At 39.7% G+C, this 21,157-nt stretch overlaps 1 protein-coding gene across 1 annotated transcript in view; it reads left to right on the top strand.

Moving 5' to 3' along the window:
- Positions 1–1,823: 1,823 nt before the first annotated feature.
- The window catches only part of med13a (mediator complex subunit 13a), a 145,704-nt gene continuing 126,370 nt past the window's right edge, over positions 1,824–21,157 (top strand). The window contains exon 1 of the mRNA XM_038297763.1: positions 1,824–1,889. Coding sequence (XP_038153691.1) covers positions 1,824–1,889 — 66 coding nt within the window. The remainder of the gene's footprint in view (positions 1,890–21,157) is intronic.

Consider the following 21,157-nt stretch of genomic DNA (forward strand, 5'->3'; position numbering starts at 1 on the left):
GCAACTGGACTTCCATTTAATTATTTCTAAAAAGGGTATGACACCTTACCAGGAGTGTTTTGTCAAAATAGATAAATAAAAACTTAAATAAATAACTTTAAGATAAGTAGGTAATGATTTTTACCTGAAATTTGACAGATAAACTTAACATAGTAAGAATATGAATAATACGCTTAAAACTAGTATTGCACCGATACCAGTATCGGGGGCAGGCCCGATCCAGCACTAAAATGGTAGTATCGGTATCGGCGAGTACCAATAAATAGGGCAACGATACCATTTTGAGAGATTCACAAAGGTAGGCAGCAGCTTGACAAAGCCATGATGGCAATTATTTTACATCCAAGTATTATGCAGTTGGTATACAGATGGTATTGGTATGGTATCTGTATCGGTATTGGGAACCAAAAAATGGCGGCGGCGCAATATTAATTAAAGCCTATGGTTAAAGGAAATTGAAATAAAAAAGCAATAATAATAATAATCACAGACAGACAGATTTTATTTTGTCATTTTGTACACACAAGTTTATACAAATTTTTTTTTCCGTAAGTAGCCTACAGCTTTCTAGGATATTTCATTTTTTTAAAGAGCAACAGATAAAAACATTTGTGATTAAAAAAAAAAAAACACTGTGGTGAAAAAAGTGATGTAAACATATGACATGTATAGTTACAGTTTCAACATTCAAGATTTATATAACTTTATAGATATAGATTTATATAATAATAATAATAACAACAACCATTATAACAATATTAACAATAATATTGTTATTATTTTTAATTATTTGTTTATAATTATGTTTATTATTTAATAATTATTAATTAACATAGTAATAATATGAATAATACTCTTGAGAAAATAAAAACAACAATAATGATAATAATATAATAATATTAATTAGGTTTATTATTTAATAATTACTAACATAGTAATAATAATAATAACAACAACAACAACAATAATAATGTAATAATTATTATTATTGTTATTGTTATTATTATTATAAGTAGGATAAGCAGTTAGGATTATATTTGTCGAAATACTCAAACATTCTTAGAGGACAAAGAACCATAGAAAAATGAAGAATAGATAGTGTAGCCTAGTTCCAGAGCTTTCAGAGTGAAATGTGGCGGAAATGTTGCCCCGCGTGCGTGCTGTCTCGTGCTGCTAGCTTGACAAAGCTTCTGACCACGAACGAGCCAATCGGCAGTGGAAGGCAGAGTTGTTCCCTGTGGCCGCCATTAAAGAAAGGAATCCATGAATTCAAATGGAAACCAACAGGAACCGAGGCTCAAATAATGATCCAAACCATCGCTAAAACGTAGGCCGGAGCCACATTACAAGACGCTTCGCCAGGATGTTTGACACTTTTACCTTCAATTCAGCGATGGAGGAGTGAGACGAAGCGTTTTATTTTTTTTATTATTATTTTTTATTTTTTTTAAAGCGGCGATCGTTCTAAGGGGGAGGGGGAGAGTTGCTTCTTTGCTCTCCTTTTCTTTTTGTTTTATCAACATTTTTTATTTTTCTCCGCTCTCCTTATGGTTTGAGCGGAGTACTTTTGGGATGTCTGCATAGGGGCGGCATTGTCTCTTTTTATCCGCTTTTTTAAGCCCCGGCGGAGGAAAAAAAACTGCAGTCGGAAGGTTGTTTGTTGAATTAACTCCTCCAGCCAAATGTTACAGGAACATATTCCTCGCTGATTAGGCTCGCGCAGAGAACACACAGCGGCTCATTTTATTTTTTTATTAAATTAAATTTCCCCTGGACGTTAAGAAAAGAAAAAGATGGAGAGTTGGAGCTCGCAGTGAAGCAGGATGAGTTCTTGTTTCGTACCGAACGGGGCCAGCTTGGAGGATTGCCATTCCAATCTATTCTGTCTGGTAAGAGATTTAAAACTAAAGGAAAGCAGCCATTTTTAACTAGCTGGACGGAGGCTAGGCTAATGCTAGCCACAGAGCCATCACTTCATAGTAGCTTAGCCAGGCTTAAGGCCCTGTCAAGCTGACAGCATATTTACTACAGGGTTATTTAACTTCAAATAAAACTTATTTCTAACACTTTGACAGTTGGCTTCAAAGGGCCGCCGGTTGGCTTTAACTTTCACTTCAAGGAAATGTCAGTTGGTAAACAAAACTAGCAGCCTTCCTCACTCCTGAAGCTTCAATTAGGTTTAAATTTAGTTATTTTTTAATGGAGTAGACTGAAAAAAAGTCCTTTTTTAAAATTTTACTGCTGCAAGCTTCAGTAACGATGTTGTTGCACTTTCGCCTTGTTTATTATTAACCTGCTACTATCAGCCTCTGCATTTCCTCCATGTTTTAAATCCAAACACTTGATGCACTTCGCAGAGCAGCATGAGACCTTTGATCAGTCGCTACTGTTGATGTTTAATGCTGACACCTCCACGATCACTCTGCGTGTCACTGCACAGCCTGTCCACACAAGCAGAACAACAAGGCTTTTATTTTTCCTCGAAAGTTTCATTGCTCTGTGTTGTTCACTGCTTGTTTATGTGTTTTGTCGTTTGTCTCTGGCTTAACCCTTTATTGGGAACTCAGTGAAATCATTTAGAAATCCAAATTTCCAGCCAACAGTGTTGTTGGAATCCATGTAACATTTAAAAAAATATGGATATTTTGATGGGAAAAATTAACCCTTTATAGGGCAAGTTACCATTTTTGTTCCCTTGCATAGACCTTACAAATGGAGTCACCCCCGTCCCACAGTGTCTAGTCTAGAAGCACAAGATCTATATCCAGCCATTCAGCAAAGATGCTGCTACATAGCTCTACATCTTATTTTGGCATTTTACCAATTAGATGAACCCTTGAATGATATATTATCTACAGTAAATTAAGTTGAAAAGAAAAAGTTTAAAAGTCAAGAAAAAAAGGTAAAGAGCTAATTGAAAAGTTAATTAACCTAGTTAACAATTATATTTAGGTGTATAAACTAAAAGAGGTAAGTGCCAGTATCAGCAGTAATGCCTCCAAAGTTTTGTTGATCCAGAAAAAAATAGTTTCTTTCAATCTTTGTTTTTCATGAATTTCTTATAGAAGTACTTTTGTTATTTTTCTTAATTAATCAGTCAAGTTGGCATTTCTTGTTATTACATTGGCATAAACACTTTATATGGCATTAGGTGAAATCCTTTGAAAATCCAAATTTCCAGCCAATAGTGTTATTGGAATCCAGGACAACACCTTATTACCTTTGTAACATTAAAAAATATTGATATTTTGATGGCAAAAATGAATGTAATGTAGCAAGAAAAGCCAACTTGATTGACATTGGCAATATTGATTAATTTAATTGATTAATTTACAGTAGGTATAACCTTAGAGGCATTACTGCTGATACTGGCACTTATGTTTTTTAGTTTATACACCTAAATATAATTATTAACTAGTTAAATTAACTTTTTACTTTTTAACTTTTCACCTTTTTTTCTTAACTTGATAACTTATTTTTCAGCTTAATTTAATCTAACAGCCATGTTTTTGGACTGTGGGAGAAAGCCGGAGTACCCGGAGAGGACGCATGCACAGGGAGAACATACAAAGTCCATGCAGACCCCAGGCCGGGAATCAAACCCGAACCTTCTTGCTGCAAGGCAACAGTGATACCCACTGAGCATTTAGCTTTTTACCTTTATTCTTAACTTGATAACTTTTTTATACCAACTTAATTTACAGTAGGTCATTAATCATTCAAGGGCTCATCTAATTGGTTGAATGCCAAAATAAGATGTACAGCCTTGTAGTACTGTCTTTGCTGAATGGCTGAATATAGATCTTGTGCTTCTAGACCTCACTGAGGGACCGAGGAGGGAGATTCCATTTATAAGGGGTATACAAGGGATAAAAAAAACGGTAACGTGCCCTATAAAGGGTTAATCAGCTTGGACTTCATATTCTGGTATGAGTACCAACTAGGGCACAGGCTGATTATATAATCTCTGGCATTCAGACCTCTTGGCAATACAAACAGAAAAAAAATAGTTTGAAATGAAACGTATCCTGCTTTCCTCTGGATGTATTTCTTCATGTGATCGTGTTGCCAGTTGTGGCTGCTTAACATCCCCCTAAATAGCTGTGGTCAGAGTTCTCCGATATTATTTAAATCCCATTTGAGACAAACAGTGCATTAAGAGCCACAGCCTGCTCTATATTCTTGGCCACAGCAGCAAATCTAGAGGGCCTGTTTACAGTCCATCCTCTGGCCAGATCATCAGCAAAGCAGCAGCAGTCTGTTTTGTTGTGGCAGTTTATGCGCCTGTCGAGACGTTTTCACTACATTTGTGTGTCGATATGGGCATGCTAAGGTGTCAGTGATTTAACACTATGGTCATGAGCGTTGGGTCATGACCGAAAGAACGAGATCCTGGATACAAGCGGCTTAAATGAGTTTTCTCCGTAGTGTGTCTGGGCTCTCCCTTAGAGATAGGGTGAGGTGCTCAGTCATCCGGGGAGGACTCAGAGTAGAGCCGCTGCTCCTCCACACGGACAGGAGCCAGTTGAGGTGGCTCGGGCATCTGGTGCCTGTAACTGATTGTTGAAATCATCAAACTAATTTAGTCATCGTTAACTGGATTATAGACTCTATAACATGTCTTTAGTGGACATATACTTTGCATTTAAGATTAGAAAAAAACGTTTTTGTCTGTCAATATGTTCTATCCAAAACTCCTCGTGTGGAAAAGTTTTAGTTTCACTTGCTTTAAATTTTGCAAAAACTCTTGTTGAAAGAACATTTTGCTCCCCGATTATTATTTGATTAATCAAACAAATAATCCATAGATTTGTCGAATTGGCAAATTTATTGTTAATTGCAGCCTTTATTCAATCCAAGTTGAACTCAATCTGCTGATTTTAGTTTAAAGTTCATTTCAAGAGATGCAAATAAGTACTGATTTTTCCATTATTTAAAGGCCTGCTGGTGGCAAAAAGCTTTTAGACAGAAATAATAAAAAACTGAAACATGCAGTCAGTTATTGTTTATAAGCTGCAGTAGTATGTAGAGTAATATGCTTGGAAACACTCTAACATCTCAAGCCTAAGGGCAGTTTAGAGACAAAAACCAACCTGGGAGAGAACATGCATGCAAGCCTCACGCAGAAAGCAACTCCTCTGTCTCCATCTGACCCCATCTTCTGATGGAGATAGACGACCCGCAGCCAAAGGTAATAGATATTATTCAGCCTGTAATTATAAAAGCTATTTTAGCAGCAGTATGAACAAATCCTGCCTATTGTTTCAAATAAATAAGCGTTTTAAACAGTTTAGTCCCTTTTTTGATGAACTGACAGGATTGCCAGACTGCACTGATTATATATGTAGCGTGCCAAAGAAACCAAAAGGGAGACCTGAGCTTGGAAATGCATCATTTCAAATGCTGACATTAAGAGCATTATGATAACAACATAATGAAATACAAGCCTGCTTTTAGCTCCCGCACCGACACAGCTTCCAAGCTGTCCGCCCTTTTTAAAGGTAACATTTTTCTGCACAGAAAGAAAAGGAAGAAATCCCCAGTCTCAGTGCCGCTCGCTTTGGCCCCGGCCTCTGCGCGCCCAACTCGTAATTATAATGTTTACGACCTCGCTTGAAGGCATCGTCGGCTGCAGCGGACGGACACGGCGGAGGAATGGCCGCTGCGGCGCGGTGCCCGTCTGGCTAACATTTTTCTGCACACTGAGACTAAGCATAACACTGCTGATGTTATGACTCACTTGCTCAACAGAGTCCACTTTGTGGTTTTTATGGCAGAAGAATGTGAACACGTTGTTTCTTCTGCGGAGGGTCTCCTCTGGCGTGCTCTACTGTTCAGTAATGCAAATAAACCAGTGAGAACCAACTGGACTCTACCTGCAAAACTTTAACTTGTTTAGCAGCTTTTCACTCAGTGAAAACGGTGGGGGATTACCGGCGGCTGCAATTTGCATCAGTTTTAGAACAAACGTACAGAAAAGCAGCTGTTAGTTTCATGTTGACTTTATAACAGGGTTAATTGGGGGGTGGAAAGAAGAGTTGGAAGGAGAGCAGCATCTGTGTCATGATTTGAGCATTCTCACCTGTTGTCTCATATCTTAAAAAGCTAGAAATGCAGCTGTTTGAACACAGTGTTCCCTATTCAGGTCTCCAGAGTTGCCAGAGGGAAGGTAAGCAGCTGGCAGAACCAGAGGTCACAACCCTCAGTTCTAAAGCATGCATCACCTCAGGAAAAACTCTGCTGTATCCAGTGGCTTCAGCCTCAGGATCCCCCCAGCTAATGCACCGACGCCATTCCTGGCTCTGGCATTATGAAACCTAAAACTCCAGCTCACAGCGCTGGGTGTGCTGCTCGGACACAACTAGCTGCTCACAACAAGCAGGAAGGAAGCCGTGTTGATTCACTGAGAAAAATCTGAGGCTCTCTCATGTGCTGCCTGGAAAGCCTTGGTTGTTGGAAGGAAATACTCAGGAATCTTTGGCATTCTGCTGCTTGTTTGTTGTTTTTTTTTTTACACAGTCTGTAACTAATTTATTTTAAAAAGTAGAAACCACAGAGCTGTCGTAGGCAGCAGACTTGTTGCGTGTAGTTTTTATTCATTTATTTTTTGGTCCAATTTTCAATCTCCAGGGGATTTAAGGACTCTTAGAATGAAATTAGATTTAACCTCAGCTGTAAAATAACAGCTAACAGCGTAGGTTGATTCAAGATTTTTGTGGTTAATCTCCGGTTTTTGACGAATGGCTTTTTAAAATGTCTTTTCTGGTCTCCCTCCTTGAGAGGTCATTAAAAATGTATGTTTGGAAAATAGACGTCACACCTTTACTTGAGAACGAAATCTTAAGAAAGCCGATTTTCCTCCTATTTATAAATAAAAACAGGAGGTTTAAAGTTAGTTTTTTTAAAGGCGGATGCAGATTATTTTGACATCAGATCCTTTATGTTTTTAGCAGATATTGCTTTTTCCTTTCTCCATTTCTATGATTAGAAATTACATTTTAAGAAATTTTACACATTTCAGTTTAAACATAAAATAAACTTTTTTTTACAAACCAGCCCATGCATTAACAATGCATAGCAAATGGAGGGAGCTGCATTTGTCGGCTTAATCACGGCCGGCCGATGTATCAGTGTTTTAATCAAAGTTCTAGAGATCTAGAAACTATAGATCAGGGGGAACCAATTAAAGATCAGCGGGGTCGGAATAAAGAATCATCAACCAGTAATGGTCCAGAGACATTTTTAATTATGATCTGTTCCTTTAAACAGAATTTAACACTGAAAAAAAAGCAGATTTTTATGCATCCATGTTATACTTTGATTTCTTAAAAAGAAAAATGAAATGGAACAATCTTCCGTTTTAAAATCCAAAGTTTTTTGAAGCAGAGCACAACAATCGTTTAGTTTAGTATATAGATAATTTCCTGATTTACATATTTTATAAAACACCTGAACTGACCATTTGTTATGTTTTTTCTTTCCTTTTTTTTAATCTGTCTTAATGTTGGCAGTGGGCTTTATGCTGCCCTGCAAGGCTTTAAACCCGGGTTTGAATGGATACGAAGCCATTCTAAAGCAAATATCAAGGTGCTCATTTTTAGCCTGTATCCATATTTATTTTTGATTCTGTTCATGGTGGAGAATCCTGCTTCACAGCAGCAGGTTGAGCCAAACATCCTCTAAATGTTCAGGGTCATCTTTGATCACCATTTCACTTTTCTTTCACCAGTTCACTGCAGTTCTTCCAGCAGTCCACACTTTCTCTGCTCTCTTTTTCTCATCATCTTCTTCTTTTCCATCGCCCAGCTTGCCACAGGTTTGCCTGCTGTGTATAAAAGTAGCAGCAGCAGCAACCCAGACTGACAGCAGCTCATTGGCTGATTTGTATCACGTGTAGCCTGGTGCTGGACGCTCTGGAGGTCTTTACAGTATTGACAGAAGAAGCGGTGCAAGTGAAATTAGACACTGCCGTCGGACAACATGCAATAATTTATAAATGTTTTAAATCAGGTTGGGTCCGGATTAGCCAGCAGGTGGGTCCAGATCCGGACCGCGAGCCGCTAATCCGTGACCTCTGATGTAGATCCTGACTTTACACGCGGCGTTTCATAAACGGCATCAGTATATCCAACACCAGGATGATCCGTGCAAGTTTCACATCCTCCAGGGCCTGATACAGATGTCATTGTAGATATAAAGGTCAGGCTCTGGTCATCTATCTTAATGTTTGCTCTATATATTCATGTTCTCTTTTTGGCTGTGGTTCTTTTTGACCCTCTGCCATCCATTGACTTGACACAACTGCAAGATTGCTCCGCCTACCAGAAAAAACAAGCCACTGAAAACAACTCTCAGAAAAACTGCGGGTAGTTTTAAAGCCGACACAGTGAAGCACAACGTTTCATGAGGCATTTAATGAGGCATTTATGTTTAGCCAAAGACAAAGAGTACATTTTTTACCCCCACATCAAGTCAGTAAAGTTTTGTTGGGGGGCAGAAAATCAACATTAAAGCCCAGGCTTTCCACAGAAGAGGAGAAATAATAACAGACACAGTCATGTTGGCTGTGAGGGAAGTTGTGTCTGATGTCTTTTAAAGCTATCAAAGCAGGGGAGTAAATATACCGTATAGAACATAAACGAGAGGTGGTTGAAAACCAAGCATGATTTTCACCTATCTAATCAGGCTGTGTATCAATGTTTAAAGCCACACCAGCATGTTTCCTTTGATAGAGTTTATTACCAAACGCCTTTGTTATTAATTAAGAAACACAAGCTTTTTCGAAGCTAAGCATCAGCAGATTGTTAAAATAATGAAAACAATAGAGGAATTGTTTGCCTTCATACAGACAAACAACCAGTAGCTCCTGTGTTGAGCTGCGCACTTTGCCAGCAGCAGCCTTTTGTTCATTTTTTTTTTTTACATTTTTCAAGACTTTTTTTGTTTTGTTTTTGAAAATAGAACTAACTGTGTTGTATCCTCTAAATCAGGCCTGTCCAAAGTCGCTGCCTTGCAGCTTTTAGAGGTTCCTCTGCTTCAACACGGCTGATTCTGATGATTGCAGTTCAGTAAAAGCCTGTTAATCAGCCGTCAGTGGAAATCAGCTTTGCTGAAGCCGGGGAACTTCTAAAACCTGCAGGACAGCGACCCTCAAGGACCGACTTTGGACATGCCTGCTCTAAAACGTTTGGGTGACGAGTCTCTAAAGAAGACATTCAAATATTCAACCTTCAATTACACATTTTTTGATCAGAAATGTCTGCTATGCCTTCATACACTAAATCCTGGTAACTTTGTTGGTGGAGCGACGTTTCACTTCAGGAAAATTTGAGAGCTGATTGGTTGCTGACGAGCTTCTAGGTTTCATTAACAGAAGGCGTCGCATCAATCCTCAGCCATCTGCCAAGTGGCGCCCCACTAGCTAACAATAATGTAATTACACCACATGAATAAAATGGTTATTATTGAGATTTATCATGTAGTCAAAACTTTAAATAAAAACAAATCACATTTCAAGAAACTTTTTTTTTAATTCGGCAGTAAAAAACGTTAGCGGTATAAGCAGCGATGCTGAAGGGAGTGGGGGCCTGGTGGTTAGGGCAAAGAGTTTGGAATCCTGAGGTTGTGAGTCCGAAACCCACTCCCACAGACCGCCACTCTGGCTCTCTGAGCAAAAACCCTTTACCCTCAATTGCTTCCCTGGGCGACCCACTGCTCCTTACGGGGATGGGTTAAATTCAGAGGAAAATTTCTGCAATGCCAGATAAATAAAGTTCAATTATTGTTATTATTTATCAGAGAATCTTGGACCGGAGCTTTTTTGCTTCCTAAAAGTCTTGCTTTCTCTCTCTGCCCTCCAGCCGGAGTGTGCAGCAGATTTTTCATCCTTTTGCTGTACAAATACAGCTACTTGTTAAATTCATCCTCTGACTTGTTTGATATTAAAAGCGTCCATTATGTAGAACATCATCTTTGACTTTTCTTCACTCTGTAATAATGTACACTCTGAAGATTATTGTTGTCATCAATTTCTTTATTCAGTAGTATCGCATATCAATCAAGAACAGCTTATTTCTTGCTGCTTTTTAAAATTTGACTTCTGTTCATGGTGCGTCGTCAGTCTAGATCAAATTAAAAATCAGCGGGGTCCGAATAAAGAAAATCATCAACTAGTAAAAGTCCGGAGACATTTTTAATTATAATACATTAAATTAAACAGAATTTAAAACTGAAACAAAATGAGGTTTTTATGCATCCATGTTATATATTAACTTTTAAATAAAAAAATATAGAAAATAGAACATTTTTCCATTTTAAAATCTAAATACCAATCTTTCAGTTTGGTATAAAGACAGTTTCCTGATTCACATATTTTCTAAAACACCTGAACAGACCTTTTGTTATTTTTTCTTTCTTTTTTCTGGCTTAATGAGAGCAGTGGGCTTTAGGCTGCCCTGCAAGGCTCAACATCCTCTAAATGTGCAGGGTCATCTTTGAGCACAATTTCACTTTTCTGTCACCAGTTCACCGCAGTTCTTCCAGCAGTCCACACTTTCTCTGCTCTCTTTTTCTCATCATCTTCTCCTTCTTTCCCATCGCCCGGCTTGCCACAGGTTTGCCTGCTGTGTCTAAAAGTAGCAGCAGCTGCAACCCAGACTGACAGCTCATTGGCTAATGCAGATCACATGTAGCCTGGTGCTGGACGCTCTGGAGGTCTTTACCGTATTAACAGGAGAAGCGGGACAAGTGAATTAGACACTTCAGTTGGACAACATGCAGTAATTTATAAATGTTTTAAATGGGTTGGGTCGGGATTAGCCAGCAGGTGGTTCCGGATCCGGACCCTGGTCCGTTAATCCGTGACCTCTGGTCTAGAGGTATCTGCAAAAGTAAATCTTTAGTGTGTTTTGCTAACAGTTTTTAGGGAACTCCAGTGTTTTTATAAACCCCTATGAAAATGAAAACGTTTTGTTTCTTCACAGTAAAATGATATAATCAGAGATGCATATTTATAGCTTTAAGCCTTGAAGGAGGGAACATATTTATATAAGAATGACTTCAGAGTAGCTTTACTAATTCTTTCAGCAGGTATGCTGCTGAAAGAAGGTATGCTCCGGTTTACACAAAGTGTGATTGGACCCAGCAGGTTGACTGCATGTCCGATCAGCAGCCACTCGCCTGTGTTTGTTGACAGTTTTTGGTTCGGGTGCTGATCCCCGTGACAGATTCCTCTGGGTTTCTGCTGCAGTGTTGGGACTTTGGGCGGTGGGAGAGTGTGCATGAACTGAATGGAAAAACCCACATGCTGAGGTTGGTCAGATTTGTCCAAGTTTACGATGCGTTTAAATACGCCGTGGAAAACTTTCCACACTCTCTTCTTTCAATTCAATTCAATTCAGTTTATTTATATAGCGCCAAATTCACAACACATGTCATCTCAAGGCACTTTACAGTTCAACCAGATCAAATTGATACAAAGTTTTCTATCTAAGGAAAACCAGTTGATTGCATTGACTCATTGACTCAAATACAATCCCCCACACTAAGCATGCTTGTAGCGACAGTGGAGAGGAAAAACTCCCTTTTAACAGGAAGAAACCTCCAGCAGAACCAGGCTCAGTGTGAGCGGCCATCTGCCGAGGCCGACTGGGGTTCAAGGAGACAGAAGCAGAGATACAAAAAGCAGCTGTAAAAGGCGGCCCCGTCCAGGAAACACACAGCCAGGCAGACGAGCTCCAAGGCAGCTCCCATGCCAGAGGACGAAGAAAGCACATCCACTCAGTCACGGTCAGAGAAACAGGACCACACTGGAAAACAGGCCGATCTCCAACATCTATAAACAAGGGTGTTGATAGAAGCAGCACAGCTGATGTTTCTTTCCAGGATGACGTCACAGCCAAACAGGAACAGACGAGGCAAAGCTACTCTGAGGAAAAGCAGAGAGAGCAGAAGGTTAGAGATTGAACTAACAGATTCTGCAGAATAGGAGAACAGAGAGAGAATGAAGCAGAATGATGAAATGGGGGTCCCTATGTCCTCCAGAAGTCTAAGCCTATAGCAGCATAACTATAGAGATAGCTCAGGATAACCTGAGCCACTCTAACTATAAGCTTTATCAAAAAGGAAAGTTTTAAGCCTAGCCTTAAAAGTAGACAGGGTGTCTGCCTCACGGACTAAAACTGGTAGTTGGTTCCACAGGAGAGGAGCCTGATAACTAAAAGATCTGCCTCCCATTCTACTTTTAGAAATTCTAGGAACCACTAGTAAACCTGCAGATTGAGAGCGAAGTGCTCTGTTAGGAACATAAGGAACAATCAGATCTCTGATATAAGATGGAGCTTGGCCATTTAAGGCTTTATATGTGAGAAGGAGGATTTTAAATTCTATTCTTGATTTAACAGGAAGCCAATGAAGAGAAGCCAGGATAGGCGAGATATGATCTCTCTTTTTAATTTTCATTAGAACTCTGGCTGCAGCATTTTGGATCAGCTGAAGGCTTTTAACTACAGTTTGTGGACTTCCTGATAGTAAAGAATTACAATAGTCCAGCCTTGAAGTAACAAATGCATGGACTAGTTTCTCAGCATCACCCCTGGACAGGATATTTCTAATTTTTGCAATGTTCCTCAGATGAAAGAAGGAAATTCTAGAAACCTCCTTGATATGGGACCTAAATGACAGGTCCTGATCAAAAACAACACCAAGATTTTTTACTTTATTATCTGAAATCAGTTTAATCCCATCCAAATGAAGTGACTGGCTAATCAGTTTCTTTTTCAGAGACTCTGGTCCAAAGACTATAACTTCTGTTTTGTCTGCATTCAGAAGCAGAAAGTTAAGAGTCATCCAGGTTTTTATGTCTTCAAGACATGCCTGTAATCTATGTAATGGGTTAGCTTCATCTGGATTTATAGACAGATATAGCTGGGTATCATCAGCATAACAGTGGAAATTAATCCCATGCTGTCTAATAATTCTACCAATTGGGAGCATGTATAAAGTAAAGAGAATTGGTCCTAGCACTGATCCCTGTGGTACTCCACAGGTAACCTTTGAGCGTGTTGAAGATCTATCATTAACATGAACAAACTGAATTCGATCAGATAGATAAGATTTAAACCAGTCTAGTGCTGTTCCTTTAATTCCAACAAAATATTCAAGTCTTTCTAAAAGAATATTATGGTCAACTGTATCAAATGCAGCACTAAGATCCAACAGGACGAGCACAGATACAAGTCCATTATCTGAGGCCATGAGAATATCATTAGTGACTTTCACCAGAGCTGTTTCAGTGCTATGATGAGCTCTAAAGCCAGACTGAAACTCTTCAAAAAGTTCATTATGGTGGAAGTGATCGCAAACTTGTTTGGCAACTACTTTCTCAAGAATTTTGGATAAGAAAGGAAGATTGGATATAGGTCTATAATTGACCAAGTCATCTGGGTCAAGAGACGGTTTCTTAAGCAGAGGTTTAATTACAGCAACCTTAAAAGCTTTAGGTACATATCCCTGTAACAGAGATAGATTAATCACATCTAAAATGGAGGAGGAGATCAAAGGGAATACCTCCTTAAATAACCTGGTTGGAACTGGATCTAACATACAAGTTGAAGGCTTAGATGAAGACAATAATTTTGCTAATTCAGAGAGTTCAACTGGATCAAAGCAGTCTAAACCCAGTTCAGATTCCATGACTACCTCAGGTACAATCGCGGATAGAGGAGTGCTTATGATCTTATTTTTAATAAGATCAATCTTATTTATAAAGAATCCCATAAAGTCATTGCTGCTAAGAGCAGGTGGAATGGACGGTTCAACAGAGCTATGGCTCTGGGTGAGTTTGGCAACTGTATTAAAAAGAAATCTAGGATTATTCTTATTCTCCTCTATTAATGAGGAGAAGTATGCTGCTCTTGCTTTACAAAGGGTCCTCTTATACAGCAGTAAACCATTTTTCCAGACTAGGAAGGACTCTCGCAGGCCTGTGGAGCGATATTTTCTCTCCAGTTTCCTAGCATTTTGCTTCAAAGTACGCAGCTCTGCATTAAACCAAGGAGCAAGCTTTCTATTTTTAACGGTTTTCATTTTCAAAGGAGCTGCGTTGTCTAAGGCAATACGCAGAGAACTAGCAACCCCATCAACAAAATCATCAACCTGTGAAGGGGAATAAGCTAAACTTTTGCACTCTGCAGCACTGCTCAGTGACACAGAGGAGAGAGAAAGTGAAGCAGATTCTTTAAAATTTATAACTGCACTATCTGATAAAGATCTACTAAAATTGAACCTTCTTTTGGGGGAGGAGAACTCTGTTAAAGTAATCCTGAAGGTTATTAGAAAGTGGTCAGAGAGGACAGGGTTGTGAGGAAATACTGTTATTTCTTCACATTCTATGCCGTATGTCAGCACAAGATCCAAAGTATGAAGATGAGAATGCGTGGGACTATTCACATTTTGAACAAAGCCAATAGTGTCTAAGATAGCATTAAAGGCTGCTCTTAAGCTATCGCCTTCAATGTCAGCATGGATGTTAAAATCTCCCACTATGATGACCCTGTCAGTATTTAATACCAAATCAGAAAGGAACTCTGAAAACTCATCTAAAAATTCAGAGTAAGGACCTGGTGGACGATACAAAGTTACAAAAAGAAGAGGTTTTCTTGCCTTGAAATTTGGATCAGGGAAATTAAGGGTTAAATGTTCAAAAGAGTTGTAGGTATTAACTGTTTTGGGAGTAATCAGTAAGTCAGACTGGAAGATTGTTGCTACTCCTCCTCCTCGCCCAGAACTTCTGGGGATGTGAAAATTTAAATAGCTTGAAGGAGTTGCCTCATTTATGCTCACATAATCCTCTTGCTGCAGCCAGGTTTCTGTAAGGCAAAACAAGTCAATGTGATTATCACAAATCAAGTCATTAACTAGTAGACTTTTAGAGGAAAGCGATCTTATGTTAAACAGACCGCATTTAATTGTTTTAACTTTTTCCCCAATTTGAGTTATTTTGATTTTAATTAGATTATCATGATTTACTCCTTTGGGAATCTTTGCTAATTTATTAGATTTTGGTCGTGGGCAAGACACTGTCTGGATGGAGTAAAGAGTGGGTAACAGTAGAGAAGCTGCAGAGATGTGTGTTAAACTACAACTTTCAGAGGTGTAGTCTTACAGCGTTCACCGCGTTGATCTTTCATTGCTTCCATGTCCAGTTCCCAGCATTTTCCTTCCAGCACCACTTAACTACAGGTGCTGGTCATAAAATTAGAATATCATGAAAAAGTAGATTGATTTCAGTAATTCCCTTTAAAAAGTGAAACTTGTATATTATATTCATACATTACATACAAACTCATATATTTCAGATGTTTATTTTGTTTAATTTTGATGATTACAAATGACAACAAATGAAAATCTCAAATTCATCATATCAGAAAATTAGAATATTGTCAAAAGGTTCAAAATTGATGGCCCCTGGTGCCACACTCTAATCAGCTAATTAACTCAAACCACCTGCAAAAGCCTTTAAATGGTCTTTCAGTCTAGTTCTATAGGCTACACAATCATGGGGAAGACTGCTGACTTGACAGTTGTCCAAAAGACGACCATCGACACCTTGCACAAGGAGGGCAAGACACAAAAGGTCATCGCTAAAGAGGCTGGCTGTTCACAGAGCTCAGTGTCCAAGCACATTAATAGAGAGGCGAAGGGAAGGAAAAGATGTGGTCGAAAAAAGTGTACAAGCAAGAGAGATAACCGCACCCTGGAGAGGATTGTGAAACAAAACCCCTTCAAAAATGTGGGGGAGATTCACAAAGAGTGGACTGCAGCTGGAGTGAGTGCTTCAAGAACCACCACACACAGATGTATGAAAGACATGGGTTTCTGCTGTCGCATTCCTTGTGTCAAGCCACTCTTGAACCACAGACAGCGTCAGAAGCGTCTTGCCTGGGCTAAAGAGAAACAGGACTGGACTGCTGGTGAGTGGTCCAAAGTCATGTTCTCTGATGAAAGTAAATTTTGCATTTCCTTTGGAAATCAAGGTCCCAGAGTCTGGAGGAAAAGAAGAGAGGCACTTCATCCACGTTGCTTGAAGTCCAGTGTAAAGTTTCCACAGTCAGTGATGGTTTGGGGTGCCATGTCATCTGCTGGTGTTGGTCCATTGTGTTTTCTGAGGTCCAGGGTCAACGCAGCCACATACCAGGAAGTTTTAGAGCACTTCATGCTTCCTGCAGCTGACCAACTTTTTGGAGATGCAGATTTCATTTTCCAACAGGACTTGGCACCTGCACACAGTGCCAAAGCTACCAGTACCTGGTTGAAGGACCATGGTATCCCTGTTCTTAATTGGCCAGCAAACTCTCCTGACCTTAACCCCATAGAAAATCTATGGGGTATTGTGAAGAAGAAGATGCAATACACCAGACCCAACAATTCAGAAGAGCTAAAAGCCACTATTAGAGCAACCTGGGCTATCATAACACCTGAGCAGTGCCACAGACTGATCGACTCCATGCCACGCCGCATTGCTGCAGTAATACAGGCCAAAGGAGGCCCAACTAAATACTGAGTGCTGTACATGCTCATACTTTTCATGTTCATACTTTTCAGTTGGCCAACATTTCTATAAATCCTTTGTTTTTATTGGTCTTCAGTAATATTCTAATTTTCTGATATGATGAATTTGAGATTTTCATTTGTTGTCATTTGTAATCATCAAAATTAAACAAAATAAACATCTGAAATATATGAGTTTGTATGTAATGTTTGAATATAATATACAAGTTTCACTTTTTAAATGGAATTACTGAAATCAATCTATTTTTTCATGATATTCTAATTTTATGACCAGCACCTGTATGACGCAGTAAAGTTGGGACGAATATTTTCTGGGTTAACATGCGACAAACTCGTTTTATCTTAACGACGAAGGGATTAAATCTTTACATTCCTCCGTCTCTGAAAACTGCTTGTAGCAAAGCCGCTAGTTATTATTATGAAGAGGTTGCCAAGCACTCAGGTGCCTTCCTCCCAGAGAGGCCACAGGAAAGATGGGGCTGTCCTGATAACGTCCAAAAGCAAGAAGAAAAAAGAGTTAGACTAGGAGGAGTTAACAGGCCAGCAGCAGCTGTAGCTGCAGCACTAATCAGTAGTTCAGCTCTGACTGAAATCCCTACAATTAGCTGTGTTTGATCAGGTGCTTTCTGTCATTCCTCTGTCCATTGGTACTTTAGAAACTGGCTCTACTTAAAGGCAGCATGTTGTTTTAAAAAGTCCAGCATGTTCATATCAGTATACTTAAGTAAAGAAGAGTCTAGATATGGTTTGGTTGATCTATATTAAAGGCAGACAGTTGTATTCATTCACGGAGGTGGTGACAGACGGTGCAACAGCAACAGGTGGCTGCAAACAGGTGGGACTTCAACTCCGGTTCAGATTTCAGTGTTGACTTGGCTTAATGCTGTGTAACCCTTTTTTTTGAGTCTTTATCTAACCTCAAATCTTCAGTAGATTGATGTGTAATGATTGAGCTGCAGCATTTACAGAATACACAACAAAAAAAGAAGCATTTTGACCTTTTAAACTTTTTCTGAATGAAACATCACAGCTCTGCTTCTCTGCATGTTTGCAAACGGAGAGAAACTCCAACCAGGTGATACCTCAGAGCTGATTTCTGGCTTCTCCACCTGCTGTTGCTGCACAATGCAGGTCAGCTGACTGAAGTGGGGCTGTGCACTTTTATCTGGATTACAAAACGGACAGATCTTGTTGACTACAAATGGAAAAGCAGGCTTTTTGTGGAAGAAACCGCTCAGATTATTCCAGAAGTGTTTTTCCTGATTTTCTACTTAAATCAATCTGCAGTAAAAGATCAGTAAAATCACAAACACACTGGAGTTTTTCTTTGGAGTTTCTGATTAAATCATGGAATAAATTGACTCCTCTTTTAATAAAACAAAGAGGTTTAATGTCCCAATCATTCATAAAACCTCCCCTTATTCTTTTTATTCAGCCAATTCCCTTTAAGATCCCTTATAAAAATACTCAAGTAGTTTGCAGTGGATACGTACTCGCAAATGTCACTTTTTACATACAGAACTCACAATAGGAAAGGGTTTTTGTCTAGAGGGGCCTTTTAATCTTCTGTATAAATATGAGAAGAGATTTTTTTATTATCCTTTAATGTCAAGCAATTACCCTCTAACTGTATCTACTTTTGTTCACTGCCATTTAGAGCTGACCTGCAAGAGCAAAGGGAAGCTGGATCTTTCTGGCACTTTCTCTGTGATTTTAGGCCGTTTGATGTCTTTTAGACGCGATATGAATCACTTCTGCAGACTATTTAAGGCACACAACTTTTAATTGTGCAGAAGCGGAAATTGAGGGGCTTTATTATTAAGGGTTTTTAGCTGGTTAAATCGGCTGCAGTTCTGAAAGTGCAACAGAAACTCTCCTTTGAATGAGCGTTTTCTTTTCACACTGGGGATATCAGAGCGTCAGTGAACTGTTGGATTCCTCTCTTTCCCCGAGCAGCACATACAAGTGTAAAAAGTAATTTTGACGGAGGGAGAACAAAGCTGTCTCTGTAAGCTGAAACACAAGAGCGAGGGACTGGACGTGGTCGCGAAGACGATGATGATGATGATACGGGGTGTTCACCTCCTAATTGCCCGTCTTCACTGCTTATGATCTGGTTTCACAGCGAACCGTTGTTTCCACCCTCCCTTTCCATTGTGTGCACAGATGTTTCCGAGCGTGGTGCAGGTGTAAAGTAGCGCTTCTCGCACTCCAGCAGGAAAGAGCGAGCCCAACTGCAGCTGCAGCTCAGACCCAGTTCTGCTCGTTTTGAAACCACGCAGCAGGCGTGTGAGGCGGCGGTAGGATTCCTCTGGAAGCAGGGATCCTGTTAGGATCAGGAAGACCAATTCTACCTTGAAACTAAAATATAACACAACCTGACTTCATTTTTTAAGTTTTTAATGTTGTTGGTGGTGGATTAAAAATAATTAACATTGGCTTCCTGTTTGCTGTATAAATCAAACCAGTTTCTAAGACTATTTAGTTGAGTTTGATGTGGCTGATGGTGGAAGGCGGGTGATTGTGTGATGAACATTTGGAAAGGTGCGACTTCTCCATTTGAATGCGTTTTGAGATAAGTTACTGTCATTTTTGAGTTAACTCATTTATTGTTTAAGACCAATTAAGTCAAATGAGATGTTTGTTTTATATAGGGCATAGCAGGCGCTTTTATATGTTAAGCGTCTTAGTTTAATGAATAAAACATTGATTATAAACCCGCTTTTACATGCTTTTGGTTAGCACTGCAAAGCAAATTCTAAGTGAACTTTTCAGCTTCTGAATAAGGGCTGCACTGGTTAATCGGTAGCCGATTGATCGGCCTCAATTTCCTTCGTTTTTGGGAGATCAGTGAATGGACGATTCCCTGCAAACATGTAAAATTCCCCCACCCTCAAGGTCTGGTTATACTCCTGCAGCAGTTTGTCGCAGGGAGCATGTTGCAGGTATGACGCAGGTATTTTTGGTTTATGCCCAATATTGAAGCGTGGTCTGTGCTACGTTATTCCACGCCACAATGCAAGAGGGCCAATCGGAGACTAGCTTTGGTTCTAGATACGGCCGAGGCGGTGAGGAAGTGGGAGCAAGTTAGTGCGACAACTGAGAGACATGAGGGTGAAAAAGGGCTGGAATCCAGGTGGAAAAAGGGTCCCAGCGTTCTCCCGCACCTCGCTCTTCTAGCTGATCCATCTTCACCAGTCGTTTTCAACAATGGCGGTCATACAAACAAAACGATCCGGTAAGTTACCAAACAGCAAATATGCATTGTGTAGAGCGGATGTAGATTTGACCAATTAGAGGCGTCCTGTCTGCTGCACTGTCTGCGGTCACCTAAAGTTTGGGAGAGGTGCAGCAGGGTGTCTGTGGAAGGGGCGGGGGTGGGGCATATCTGCTTTAACTGCAACACACATGCAGACGACCTGGTTTATATATAAAAATATACAAAAAATATTGATCCAGGGTAACAGCTGTAGCTTTAGCACGTAACATTTCTACAAAATTAGCTAAACTAGGGGGACACAAACTGCCTCGACTGCCAATGTATTTTTAAAACAATCCAATTTGTTTGTAAGTGCTGCTTTTAGCTCACATTGATTGCTCAAAAATAGTTTGGTGTTATTTGGATGAAGATTTTTATAAGCCTACAGTTGTGACCTCTGCTTTGGGAGCAGCGATTCTCACTTTAAATTTATTTTTCCATTGGAATAATAAAAAATGAGGTTCCATTCAGCCTTCCTGTTATTAGCAGAACATCTGGCTCTCTCTATAAGTTTAAATAAACAGACTTGTCTGGACATTTCATGGGAAATGCATCCATGTTATAAAAAGTTTTTAAAATCTCTGACACTCAGTAACTAGAAGAACTGACTTGCAATTAATTATCAATCAATAGTTTGTTAATGTGATGACGTCCGATCAGGATGGGTCTGATTTCACAGATTTGGACCTGTGGGTCACCAATCTGTTCCTTTGATTCTCTATTTAATATGTTGAATACGTTTCTTTTTCTTAATCTCATGTCTATAAATCAGTTAATCCTTCAGCTTTGCTGTTTCCAGATAAAAGGTTTTTCTGTTAAGGATTTAATAGTGGAGGGAAAAAAAGGCTGGGATGTTTTTTTTTTTTTTTTTTTTTGCTGTATTGCATTATTGGCAGATGCTTGAATCCCCAAAATGGACGAGGAAAGCCGTTATCACTGCGTCTCATAGGCTGCCAACCGTCGCTCCTTCTGACGACACACGGTGCTAGACAGTCTCCGCCGCCGTTCCTTCGAACTCCACAAATCTCCCGGCTTATCCCTACTCAGGCAAAAGACCACTGCCTCGCCACAACCACTAGTAATCACTTTTACACGCCCGATGCCTCTGAACTTGAGCCCAGATATCCCCCCCCGTATTGTGTTGGATTAATTGGGTGAAATATAGAGCGGCAAAGCTCTCCCTGCCTGAACGAAGCAGGACTAAACGGTGCGTAATGGACGGACCAGGTTGTCTCAGATTAGTAGGGATACCTGAAAGGATAAATGGAGGAGCATGTATGCTGGCAGCAGTAGATGCCTGAGGGACGTTTGTGTTCTGATGCAGCGGCC

Source organism: Cyprinodon tularosa, unplaced genomic scaffold (assembly GCF_016077235.1).
Source record: "Cyprinodon tularosa strain WSP-4 unplaced genomic scaffold, ASM1607723v1 ctg396, whole genome shotgun sequence".
Classification (NCBI taxonomy): domain Eukaryota; kingdom Metazoa; phylum Chordata; class Actinopteri; order Cyprinodontiformes; family Cyprinodontidae; genus Cyprinodon; species Cyprinodon tularosa.